The sequence below is a fragment of the Corvus hawaiiensis genome, chromosome 12 (genome assembly GCF_020740725.1).
Source record: "Corvus hawaiiensis isolate bCorHaw1 chromosome 12, bCorHaw1.pri.cur, whole genome shotgun sequence".
Taxonomy (NCBI): domain Eukaryota; kingdom Metazoa; phylum Chordata; class Aves; order Passeriformes; family Corvidae; genus Corvus; species Corvus hawaiiensis.
The window spans coordinates 10,845,001-10,857,823 of NC_063224.1; the positions used below are offsets into that span (position 1 = coordinate 10,845,001).

The 12,823-nt window shown below is 56.2% G+C and overlaps 1 protein-coding gene and 1 long non-coding RNA gene across 2 annotated transcripts in view; one reads left to right on the forward strand and one right to left on the reverse strand.

Moving 5' to 3' along the window:
* The window catches only part of LOC125332312, a 61,561-nt gene extending 50,884 nt beyond the window's left edge, over positions 1–10,677 (reverse strand). Inside the window, exon 1 of the long non-coding RNA XR_007206446.1 lies at positions 10,217–10,677. This is a non-coding gene — a long non-coding RNA (uncharacterized LOC125332312). The remainder of the gene's footprint in view (positions 1–10,216) is intronic.
* IRX3 (iroquois homeobox 3) lies at positions 7,643–11,603 on the forward strand. Its single transcript, XM_048317079.1, has 4 exons — positions 7,643–8,301; positions 8,818–9,925; positions 10,466–10,532; positions 11,242–11,603. The coding sequence occupies exons 1-4, from the start codon at positions 8,077–8,079 to the stop codon at positions 11,294–11,296; spliced, it is 1,455 nt and encodes a 484-aa protein (XP_048173036.1). The 5' UTR covers positions 7,643–8,076; the 3' UTR covers positions 11,297–11,603.
* Positions 11,604–12,823: the final 1,220 nt, after the last annotated feature.

A 12,823-nucleotide genomic window follows, 5' to 3' on the forward strand; every position in this document is an offset into this window, starting at 1 on the left:
GCCTTGAGGAAGTTTCCAGCCATGGGGTAGAAGCACACATGTCTCTGGCACACTCATCTTAGTAGGGCTGCACTGAGAGGTGTCTCCTTTTCTTGTGGAGAGAGCCCTTCCTTTTATTTTTTTCCCCTACATTGGAGGAAATGTTTAAAAATTATCTAAAAAAATACAACTTAGAAAAATACCCCAGTACTAGGTCTCCCCAGTTTATGTCACATGCCGGCTCCCTGTCCTGTATTTCCATGCCTGTCCACACGCTCCTCACTGCACACACCTGCATGCCCAGTTGCCTCAAATTGCCTTCCCCCCGTTGCTCCTTGCTCTCCCGGGTGGTAAAATTCTCCTGGGTATGGAACGGCGGAGCTGCCTGGGAATCTCTGCAGGCTTCACTCTCCCACGGCCCTAGCTCTGGTTTGGGGCATGGGGTTACACCTGACAGGCTTTCCACCCCAGTCGAGTTTTAGTCCTCGGTGACTTGCCCTGTGTCCCACTTCCAGCTGAAGGCGACAATCGCTGCTGGGAATTAAAACATGGCACCGTCCCGGTAATGCTGGCAGAGATGTGGAAATTGGCCATGGAGAGAACAGTGGATAAACCAGGCCATAGGCCGCCGATGCAGGATGCTCTGGACATGCTCCCACCCATCTCCTCAGTCACTTCCCTTTGCCTGCTTATGTCCAGGACACTCCACGGAGCCTGCCCGGGCCCGAGGCAGGCAAAGCCCGGCTCCCGCCCGCCGAGGAGGTTACAACAGCTTATTTACTTCTCTAAGTGCTAACACCACCCGGTTATCTGCCAACCGTAGCGTGCTGGTAACCTCCCTGGAGTGTTTGGGGTTTTTTTACAACGTCGTGGCCGGGAGGCGAGGGGACCCCGAGGGAAATGGCGCTGCCCTGGTGGGGCCCGGACATACCGGCCCGGCACCGGTGGGGCTCTCCCAAAACCTGCTCCCTGCACTTCCATCCGGCGTTATTGCAGATCCAGCCTCTTCCACCAAACAACAGATGCAGCCTCTAATGCAAATATTGCCATTTCCCTGCTGAATTAGCCTTGTCACTTAGCCCAGAAGCTGGCAGCGTTAAGCCAGCTTGCATTTTAATTTGGCCCTGAAGTTACTTATTTCATTATTGATCAAACATAATGCTGAATCAATGTTCATCTTGTTACCTGGGCCATTTCCATGTAATACAGTGATAGCACTGCCTGGAGTTACTCATTCCCATCCCAAAGTGACTTTACCATAAAATCAATGCTTGTTTGTTACTGATATAAGGCGGTATCTGTGGGATGAAGAGCAAATAAAGCAGTTACACCACTGCAATCTGAAAGTTTGGACGGAATGTGTACGTGAATAAAGACTTTGATATTTAAATATATTTTATCGGCATCAAAATCGTCCTGGCCAGGCCGATGGGACAGAAAATCTGAGGCTGCAAGATGACGGGCTTTGATACTGTAGGTGTTGCCATTTGTAAACGCTACCTGGGACCTAATGCGGGAATCGTTTCTCTATCCAGAGTATCATTACACAGCAGATGTGGGCTGTAAGCTCTTCCGGGAAGGGACTGTTTTGGAAAAATAGTAATTAATACAATAGTAATTAATGATTGTGTCACAAGATTAGACTCCACGCAGTGCTATCTTCAGCGCAGCTGCTGCTCTTTTTCTTTGCTTGTGTTTTCCCCTCCAGCTAATAAACCCAGTTACAAATTACACGGAGCCATCCCCATCCCCAGCTCTCCCATGCGGCTGCCGGGGAGTGCTGAAACAACCCACGCGAGGAATGCCCCATTTCGCTGCCACACGGAAAACCTCCAGAGGTGTCGTTTGAGCTGCATTTTCCACGCACAGCACCTCCAGCCGCCCCTCTCCTCGCTCCACACCGGATGCACCGGCCCCAGCCCGGGGGGAGACACCTCCCGGTGGGCTGGGGACGAGGGAAAGGGGTATCCGGGAAAGCCGAAGAGGCACCCTCCCACGGTGGCAGCCCGGGGGGCCGGTCAGGGCATGGGGAGCGGTGAGCCCCCGCAGTGCCGCGCGGGACCGGCTCCCCGCTGCACCGTGCCGAGGTGCGTGCCAGGGAACGGACCAGCAGGGAGCAATAATCTGGGTTTAAACCCGCTGCTAAAACTCGAGAAACCCAGGACACCCTCGGGTGCGGTTTAAAAAAGGCTACAGCCTTCCAGACGCAGCCGGTACCGGAGCGGCGGACATCCTCTCACCAGCGGAGGAAGGTGGGGACGGTCCCGGCCCGAACGATAAGAGCCGGGGCTGCAGACGAGGAAAACGTGGAGGGGAAGTTTCCTGCAGCTATGCGCACTTCGCGCCCACTCCTCCGCCCCCGCGCAGCGCCGGGACCGGCCCCGCCGGACTCACAGAGCCACACTGACACCGGCAAGGCACACCGGCCACTCATTTCGATAGGCGACGGAAAATCTAACTGGGCGCATAAAATATATTGGCATAAAATTAGTGAATTGCACTAACAGATTGCAAATCACCTAAACGGTCAAACCACAGATATGAATCACAAATTCCTATAAAGATTAATGTTTCCTAAGATTCACGACAATTATGCAGTTTTTGGACAAAAGGCTTTTCCCAACCTATCATTCCTGAGCGTTGCTTTTTTTTTTCTGAAGTCTTTCCAGGTTTCGGTGGGGTTTCTAATGAACGATTTACCAAAGGAAAGGCTTTATTAACACGTCTAGAAACTATAAAGTTCAAAGGCAGGGAGAAAGGGAGCCGATCGGAAGTTGGGTAACACAGTATACTGACCTACTGACAACGGTCCGAACGCAAATCAACAAAGCGCCACAACGGTGGGGGGAAAAAAAATCAGATAAATGGAAGGGGGAAAAAAACCCAAGAGGCCAGCTTTGCCCCGGCGGTAACCAGGCTGTGCTCAGAGCTGCCCCCGCAGCCTTCAGCATCTGCTGATAGCCCCTTACCTTTGCTTACCCCCTTGTGGTACACACTGTAGCCTGAGCTGCTTAAAAGCGGAAGAAGCAGGAGGAGAACACGCCTGCGAGCAGAAAGGGGGCATTATTTCTCGAGGAAATAGGTTGGCAGGAGGTGTACAGGACTTCAGGTCTCTCAGGCACTATTTTTCCCTTCTCGCCTCTGTGCAGAACTGGAGATAATACTTGGGGCTGCAGGTAACGGAGTCTGTTCTTATTCAATTTCCCTAAATGGCCTGGAGAGCACTTAAAAGCCTGGAGAGCTTCTGGCCAGCATTTTCTTATTAACTAATTTCACTTCGATCCTATTAAAGTGTATGCTTTCTAACCTTCAAATGAACCTCTCCCTCCCCCTTCTAAAACAAAGCCAATACCTTTTAATGACAGAGTAAAGCTTTTGAAAAGGTTGCTACCTCCTCTCCCAACATTACAGAACGCGTGGTGCATTAACAGCCGCGGAGCACCCACTCTGGCTGCGGGCCCTCCCCGCAGCTACAGGACCCGCAGCACCTGGGGAGGCTCCGCCGAGCCTCGACGGTCCCAGCGCCCTGGAAGGGCCAGCCGAGCTAAGGGCAGCTGTGGACAGAGGGCGCTAGAAAATGAGATTGGGCAGATTTGCCTTATTTCTCTTTGGGAAAATCTCAGCAATAATGGATTTTAAATGGATACATACACTTACCATTTCAAAAGGATTCTGCTGTTTCCTGGTAACGCTCACCACAAATGGTAATAATAAAAGATGAAGTATTTTTTCTCACCTTAGGTCATTAGATTTACAGACAAGGTACTAAATCATTTTAGCTCCCAAAACCTTGAAGGAAAGGCGCGCACATGCTCCTGTCCCTTTCTCTTCTCCTCCCCCTTCTGAAGAAACATGCAACGGGAACAGAGACAAAACGGTCGCCGAGGCTCGAAGAATGTCTCTATTTAATAGTTTACTACTAGTAGTACTACTACTACCAATAATAGTTGAGTTGACATTGGCTGCAGAGTGAGGATTGCCAGTGGCCTCGTCCCAAAGTCTTAACATGAAGGGTCATTAATTGTGTTTTCTTTCCAAATCATATGTCACTGCAATTAACAGATTCTGATCAAGAGACTCCTTTCAGATTGATTCCATATGTGATAAGGAATGTGCAGCTTGTTATCTATCTGTCGCCTTGGAATTATGGAAAAGCTTCAAACGTGTAATTTGAAGAGTCTTTTACACAGCGCTTTGATCTTTCCCTCTATTTTTTAACTCTTGTTTTACTGCGGCCCTTCTCCTAATCCTACTTGTTTGTTTACCCCCCTTCCCCCGGTGGCTGCGCCCCGTCCCTCGTGTCCTGTGGCATGGCGCAGCTCCCACCCTGCACACACCCCGGCACCCCGCGGGAGTCAGCCTGAACCCTCAACCCTGCCTTCAGCTCTCCCGCAACTTCCAGCACGCAGCCTTCGGCTCCTCAGAGGGGCACTGCGGCAGAGAGACATCCCGGGGCCAGGGCCACCTCCGTCCCCGCGGTCCCCCGTGACCTGGAGGAGAGGGGCGCGGCGGGGCTTGAGCGACAAGAACCGAGAGGAGGGTCCCAGGGGCATCGGGGCGGGCGCGATGCTGCCCACGGAGAGTGCCCCGTTCCTCAGCCCAGAGCCGGCTGCGGGATCGGGGACGCCCCGCGGCCGCCGGAGGGAGGTTCGATTTTAGCTCGGCGACGCTGTGAGCCGCCGGGAGAGGCGGGAGGCGAGGCCGGGGGGAGGGCGGGCGGGGGTGTGTGTGTGTGTGTTTCGGGTGATAAATCAGGACCCGGTCTCCCTGCTCTGACAGGTCCCGGCCAGGAGACACGTGTCTGGCCGGCCGAAGAGGGCTCCGCCGCCACAGCTCTCCGGGGGCGGCGGCCGTCGGGCCCGGCGCCGCTGCTCCCCTCGCCGCCCTGCTGGACGGGCCGGCTCCAGCCTCTCCTCATCTCCCTCCGGCTTCAGCCAGGCAAAGCGACTCCCGGTCGGCTTCACTCTTTCCCTGCTATTTCCTCGTCCGTGGGGAACGGGCTTCTCTCCGTTCCCTGCTCGGCTCCCATCGCCGCTTACCGCTCGCCTTGCCCTGCAAAGCTCCTCTCCTCGCCCGGCACCAGCCGGCCCCAGTGCCGCGCTCGTCCCATCCCGCTGCGGCCCTCCCGCTGCCAGAGGCGTGCGGCGCTTCTTGCCGTGGGCATCGCTCCCGCACCCCGGGAAGACGTCTCTTTTCCTCCCGCTCTTCCCCACCGTTTGCTCTCTTCTCCGCTTTCTTTTCCCTCCCTCTCAGCCAAGAACATCCCTACAGATTTCTCCTCCCGTCCACTCGGTACGGCTATGCTTCCTCTCCGTTTCTTTCCCGTTAATAAACCATCCCTCACCCTCACCCTGACCTGGATCCATTTGCACCCATAAATTTCTCTCCTCCCATGTCTCCCTCTCGGCTGTCCACCACCACTTACCCGCGGCAGCCCCACCCCCCTGCTCCGGGGACCCCCCGGCAGTCCCCATCGCAGCACCGCCCGCCACTGCCGGCGGCTCCCACGAGGATGAACTCATATTGATTGTGCTGTTGATTAAAAATCAGAAAATAATCCCGCCATCTTTGACACTCCGCACCAGACGTGCAGCCACAAAAAGACGGGTCCAGTTTTGTGGGACACGTGTGTACTCCCGTGCCCGCGCGTGGGGGACACAGCCCGACTGTAACGCCGGAGTGGCGAGCACGACCGCATCAGACGGCAACGGATTTATCCCAATTGTCATATCCGCCCCTTTTCTCTCCGGAGTAGATATTTTTAAAAGTTGTGGTCTGCACCCAAACTCTCCGCCGACCCCCTCGACATCGCGTCGCCCCAGCAAGCGCTGCCTCTACAGAAAAGTTTAAAGCACATCAGGACGTGGCGTTCGCTGCCTGTTTTCCTTTTGAGTAAAAAAGAAATAAACTTATAACTGAATTTAATATTATCTCCCCTGCATTGTACTGTCAAAAGCACCAACGTTGAATAGAAGAAAATAAATTCTTCTAACCCAGAGTTGTTTTTGCACTAGATTAGCAGATATGAAATGCTATAAAGATGAACTTAATACGATTAGAGATGTTTCCTACAGATTTTCATATATTGATTCAGGGAATTTTAATTCTGGAGCTTGCTTTGCTATAATCCGCATTTATTACAAGCTGATACAGTTTTATTATAGCAAGCTATCAAGGTCGATTCCTTTAACTGCATAATCTGACATAAATTTCATTTTTAAAGAAATGTAGTTATAAAAATCCATACTGTGGGCACAGTGGTTATATTGTACCTAAATCATATTTTAAAGGCAATAAATCCAGAGAGTATTTAGGAAGAGAGGGGAACACGGTTAAACGGCTCTCCTTCAGCCGCAACTCCTCAAAAGATTTTTCAAACTTTTTGTTTTAGTTAAACACCGAGTATTTTAAAAAGCAGATAACGGTGGCAGGTTCAGGTCTCCTCTCCCCACATGTTGTGTGAACTTTTTAGGTTCTAGCCCAGGCTCTTCCTGTGCCCACATCAGCGGAGCAGGGCACACCGGCGCTTGCCAAAGACGCGCCGTGATTGAACTGTATTTTAACTACTCTTAAAAGGCTAAATTGCAACTCACGCTGGTTTCAGAGAAGGAAAAGGGGAGGAGGGGGGCGCAACAACAACAACATCAATAAAAAAATACAAATCGTAATTTAAAATGTGTGGATCATAAAAAAACCCAAACCCTATTCTGTAATTAAACCGTATCTTGACTTCTTCCCAACAGTTCCTTACAAACCCGTGCCACTGCTCCCTTTGCAAATGTTGCACGTACCAGGTACTTCCTTCTTAGCCTTGTAGTGATTCAGAACAGAGAGAATAAGCAAAATGATCATAAATTTCCTAATTAGAGATTTCGCACCAAGACAAAAAGGTGTTAATGAGTTTAATTCCAGTGCCTGTCATTGTCCCTTTTTTCACACCACTTATTTACTAATGGCCCAGAGGGCTGCTCCCGTCTCTCCTTTGTTAAGATTTTAATTTGCCTTCTTTTCTGCCTTTGATGTAAAATTGTGACCTACAACTCTTTGAAGTCCCTTATTAGGAGGAAAATTAACTTAGCTTTTCCACTGTATCTGCGCACTGTTAGTCCAGACAAAATGTAGAGAACTCCTTAAAGATCCAGTACATTAGGAAATTTTTCAAGGTAGTTCTGGAAATGCAAATTTTAAAAAATGCAATAGACTTTTAAATCTATATTAGGAGATGTAACCCTCAAAGGGCCGAAGAGGGGGAAGGGAAGGAGGGAATATCTTAATAAAGAAAACAAAATTATTCCGGGCAAGGAAAGGTTGTAAATCTTAAAACCTGAAAAGGGGAACTGGGGGATGGTGTTGGTGTGAGCCTTTATTTTTTAAATGTCACAACTTTTCCCTGTCCCTCTCGTGTACCGTTCACAAATGACACCCCGGCTTCCTATGCTCTGAGTGAGAGTGGGCTAAGAAAGAAATTATATCTAAATCTATCTCTATATAATTAGAATACCATGAGGCAGGGTTAAACCTTTGTAAAACACACAACTGATTGGCGATCGCTAAAACGAGATTTGAAAGCAACTCAAATAAAAGATCGCGACGTCAGTAAACAGATTTAGAAAAAAAAAAAAAAAAGGGGGGAAAAAAAAAGCAGCTAGTGACAAACCCGGCGAGAGCGAGCTCTGGGCATGAGAGAGAGAGGGAGGCAGAGGGAGAGAGAGACTTAAAAGAAATAGGAGGGGCTTGTGAGAGACTAGAAATGTCAATCAGAGCCCAGAGTCCCAATAATCTCAGGCAATCTGTTAGGACCTGACCTGGGTCCACTCAGATCAATAGGAAAAGTGAGAGAAGAAAGAAGCGATCGGATCGTTTACCGCGGCGGCCGAGGACAGGAGGGAGCCCGCGGCCTCCGCGCACCCCCGGCTCCCCCCCATGTCTGCCGGAGTTTGCGGGAGGCGCTGAAAGTGCGGACGGCCGGCGAGGGCGAGCGACCCGGCTCCCTCCTCCGCTCCCGGCCCTGCTACTTTCTACCCTTTCTCTCCCTTCTTCCTCTCGTCTCCCCCCCTCCTCTTCCTCCTCCCCCCTCCCCTGCCCCGCTCCCCCACCATGTCTTTCCCCCAGCTGGGCTACCAGTACATCAGGCCGCTTTACCCGGCGGAGCGCCCGGGGAGCGGCGGCTCCCGCGGCGGCGCCGAGCTGGCCCCGTCCGGGACCCTCTCCAACGTGCTCTCCTCCATGTACGGCGCGCCCTACGCCGCCGCCGCCGCCGCCGCCCAGGGTTACGGAGCCTTCCTGCCCTACGCCGCAGAGCTGCCCATCTTCCCCCAGCTGGTAAGAGGCCCCCGGGGCTCGCCGCTCGCTCCCCGGGGCGCTCGGTTCGCGCTGGGGATCGGCCCGGGGGGAGCCGGGGGAGACTCCGGGAAGGCTGTCTGGGGAGAGACGGGCGCTATCGCCGCCCTGCCCCGGAGAGCCGCCGGAGAGGGGCAGGGCTGGAACGGCGGCCCCGCAGCTTCCCCCCGCTCCGCCCGGGGGTTTGACGGCCGCGGGGACCGGCCCCAGCAGCCGCCGGCCCCGCCGGGCACACGCAAGTGGGGAGCCGGTCCTGCCCCCGAGGCACCCCCGGGCACCGGCTGCCGCCTCGGCCGGGTGGCCGCCGGCGGGGCCCGGGCTGCCGGGGCCGCAGCGCGCCCGGGATCGGCGCTGGGGCTCTCCGCGGTGGGGGAGGCAGCGCGGCCCGGCCGCCGCGCCGGTGCCGACGGGCTCCGTTCCCGGTAACGGCGGCGGGACAGAGCGGACCCGGGCCCCGCGCACTATCTCAGCTGGGCCGTCCCTTCCCTCTCGCTGCAGGGCGCCCAGTACGAGCTGAAGGAGAGCCCGGGGGTGCAGCACGCCGCCTTTCCCCCCCACCACCCTGCCTTCTATCCCTACGGGCAGTACCAGTTCGGGGACCCGTCGCGGCCCAAGAACGCCACTCGGGAAAGCACCAGCACCCTCAAGGCCTGGCTCAACGAGCACCGGAAAAATCCCTACCCCACCAAGGGCGAGAAGATCATGCTGGCCATCATCACCAAAATGACCCTCACCCAGGTCTCCACCTGGTTCGCCAACGCACGGCGGCGGCTCAAGAAGGAGAACAAAATGACCTGGGCCCCCCGCAGCAGAACGGACGAGGAGGGCAACTCCTATGGGAGCGACCACGAGGGGGAAGAGGACAAGAGGGAAGACGAGGAGGAGATCGACCTCGAGAACATCGACACCGAGAATATCGAAAGCAACAAGGACGAGCTTGAGGACGATCTACAGGATGCTGACCTCCTGCACTCTGACTCCAAGACGGACTCGGAGGGATCCGAGGGCTTTGAGGACCTGCCCGGCTCCGAGGAGCGCTACGACAAGGCCTCCGAGGGGGAGCCACACCACCTCCGCCACCACCACCTGCACCACCATCACCATCACCACCACCACCACAAGTGCGAGCTGCCCTCCACGGCCGCGCCCGTCGGCCCGGAGCCCCTCAAACCGCCGCTCCCGCCGCCGCCTCCCCACCTCTCGCCCCCCTCCTCTGCCTCTTCCTCCGCTGCCTCCTCCCCGACGGACGGCGCTTTGGCCGGCACCTTGCCGAAACCCAAGATCTGGTCGCTGGCCGAGACGGCCACCAGCCCGGACAACCCCCGCAAGTCTCCTGGCGGCGGCTCTCCGCCGGCGGCCGCCCCCCAGCCGCTGCCGCTGCCCACCCCGCCGCCCCACAGACTCGTCTCCTCCTGCCCCCTGGGCAAGTTCCCCAACTGGACCAACCGCGCCTTCCCGGCCCATCACCACCACCACCCCCCGCACCCGCTGGCCTTACTGAACACTCCCCACCTGCTGGGGCTGGGGGCCGCCTCCGCCGCTCCCCCCGCCGCCGCCTTCCCGCGGCCCGCGGACCAGGCGCAGAGCGCGGAGCCCGTCGGAGCAGGTGACCGCTGAGGGACGCGGCGGGGACGGGCCGGGCCGGCAGCCGCCGCGGGGGCTCGGTGGTGCGGTGCGGAGCGGAGCGGCGCGGAAGGCCCCGCGGGGCCGTGTGCGTAGGGCCGCGGTGGGGGCCTCTGGCCCCGCGCGTTTCTGACGGTGCCCCGGGCCCGGCGCGGTCCGGCTCGGCGCGGAGCAGCCGTCGGGGCGCAGGTGGCGGCGGGCGGGCGGCCGCGGGGACCCTGGGGGCTGTGGCGGGGGTCTCCTGGCCAGGGCAGCCTCGGTCCTCGAGAATTACCTTCCTCCAACGGAGATAATTTTTGTTGCTGTTGTTGTCGCTTTTGCGGGAAGGACCCGGCCGCCAGGTCAGGCTCGCTCCGGGGTCAGTGTGTTTCCTCTGACGGTCACCTCTGCAGCAGAGCAGTTGTTGTGTCTTATTTGCAACTCGCTGAGAAAAGAGCTTAAATCTCGAGGCTTAATTCAGGGATGGGAGGAACAAAACGGGGGCTATAAAGGAACACTTTTTTTTTTCCCCTTCTCTTTTTAGATCGATCTAGTGCCTTGGAAGTAGAGAAAAAGTTACTAAAGACAGCTTTCCAGCCAGTGCAGAGGCGGTAAGAGATGGCTCCCTCCGTCTCCTCGGGATGTATGGAGGCAGTTGTAAATGGTTAGCTTATTTTCTCCGCTTCTTTAGGTCCCCTTTCCAGGGCGGTTTCTTGTTCTTCCTCTGCGTGCGTGGTGGGTTATCCTGATTATATATTTTCTCTGCTGTTCTCCGTTGTGGCCCCCGGGAGCGATTCCCGCGGGCAGGCCGAGCCGCGCTCGGGGGCGGTGGGGCTGCGCGGCTGCGGAGCCCGGGCGCGGGTCGCCCCTGGCTGGGAGCGCACCCCTGAGCCCCCGCAGCATGGATCACCACCCACCGCTGTCGCTTAGCCGGGGAGAGAGGCACCGAGGCAGCAGAAAATAGTAAAATAAAATAATAATAATAATAATAATGACAGCGAAACAAAAAAACCCACCCAGAGTATGAAAGCTGAAGAGACTGAGCCCTTCCACCCCGAATTTGGCATAGCAGTCACTCAATTTCAATGAGAAACCAATTACCCTTTTGATTGATTGAATACACGGGGATCGGGCCCGCCGTGTTTTCGTAGCTAAATACATTTACTATAAGTCACTCTGACAGCTTTTTATATTTATAAATCTATTAAAATAATAACAACAACAACAAAACCAGAGCTACCTAGAGTTACAAATATTGTGCCATCCCAAGCTCACTAGAAATCCTATTAAATATTTTTTTTTCTGTGTCATTTTTTCCAGGCCCCAGAACCAACTTGACGCCGCTATGGTTCTATCGGCGCTCTCATCATCATAGTTAATTTTTTATTGTTGTTGTAATGATTGTAAAAAATCTCTGTATAGTTACAACTTGTAAGCATGTCCGTATATTAAAACTCAAAAGGAAAAAAAATACCCGCTTCTGTACTATCACCTGGGTTAGCTGAGCTGTGAGGTTTTTTCGGAAGTCCAAGTGAGAATTAGGTGTTTCCCTTTTTTTTTCTTTTGTTGTTGTTGTTGTTTGTTTTTGTACATACCGTAAAAATGTACATATGTGTGAACCAAATTGTACAAGAAAGTATATATTTTTGGCTAATAAATAAACTGTTGCCACTTTGACTACATTCTCGTTTCCCCCCTCTGGAGTTGTTTTCCTCCCGCAGTCCCGCCCCCCTCCTCCTCCACCCCCCTCCCGGTCGGTTACTGTTTTTCCGCGGCTGCCGGGAGCGGCTCACGGTCGGGCGGAGCGCGGGCGGCGGGGCCGCGGCGGCCGGGCCGGGTCAGCGGCGGGGCCGTGCGGTGCCGGGCCGCCCTTCCTGCGGCGGCGGCGGCCACATCGCTGGAGCCGCAGCGCCCCCTGCAGGCGCCGCCGTGCCCCGGTGGCGGAGGGTGCGCGGGTCCGTGCGCGGGTCCGGGGGCAGCCCGCGGGGCGGCCGGCCGATGACCCACCGCCCCCGCGGACCGTATTACCGGGGGCCGCTATTAACCCCCTCCCTGCCCCGCCCCCGCGCAGCGCAGGGCAGCGCGGAGCCGCGGGGCGGTTAATTGAAAGGAACCTTCGGGGGTCGGTGGTGCCGCCGCGGGTCGGCAGCGCAGCTGCGTTAGTTCTGCCGCCTCCTCCCCTCCTGTTTTCGCGCATCCAAGGGGTCAGTTTTGGGGTGCTCGCCACAGGCTCTCTGTGCCGCTGAGCGGGCCCGGGGCTGCCCACGGCGGGGGGGCCGGGGCATCCCTCCGCTCCCGGGAGTTGGCATTCGGGCGGGAGATACCGGCCGGAACGGGGGCACCGAGCAGCAAGACACAGCGGCGAGCCCCAGCGGGGAGCCCCGCTCCGCTTCGGACGGGCGGGCCGTGCGCTCCGCCGCCCCCGGGCCGGTCCGCGCTCTCCCGGCCCCGGGAGGTGCCGGCTGCGCCTCCGAACGCCTCGCCCCGGGAGCCGCCGCCTCCAAAACTTGTAGCTTCGCTTCCCCGGCAAGGTGCTGGAAGTCGGCCCAATCTGGGAAAGGTCCCTTCTCGCTAGGAAACCATCCCAAAGGGAGTGTTGGTAGGAGGGCGAGGGCTGGTCCCTTCTCCCTTCCCCTTCCCAGCAGCCGGTGCCCGCGGATGGCTGTGCTCATCCCCCCGGCTGACGGGGCAGCTCGGGCAGGTAGAGCTTGTGGGGCGGCTCCCTCCTGCTTTTCTTCCCAGGCTTTTCCTTCTCTTCGGGGGAGATGTGTCCCCTACCTGTCCTCTCCTTACAGTCCTGGAAACGGCATAATTATAGTGGTGGTGATTAAATAGCTGGTGCTTTTCTCATTTTGGTGACAGACCCCGCAGAGGGGGAGGGTGCTCAGAGCTAGGAAGCAAG

Coding starts and splice junctions, on each gene's coding strand:
- IRX3 (XM_048317079.1), top strand. CDS start 8,077: ATGTCTTTCCCCCAGCTGGGCTACCAGTACATCAGGCCGCTTTACCCG. Junction 9,926..10,465: donor CGCGGAGCCCGTCGGAGCAG/GTGACCGCTGAG, acceptor TTCTCTTTTTAG/ATCGATCTAGTGCCTTGGAA. Junction 10,533..11,241: donor TTCCAGCCAGTGCAGAGGCG/GTAAGAGATGGC, acceptor CATTTTTTCCAG/GCCCCAGAACCAACTTGACG.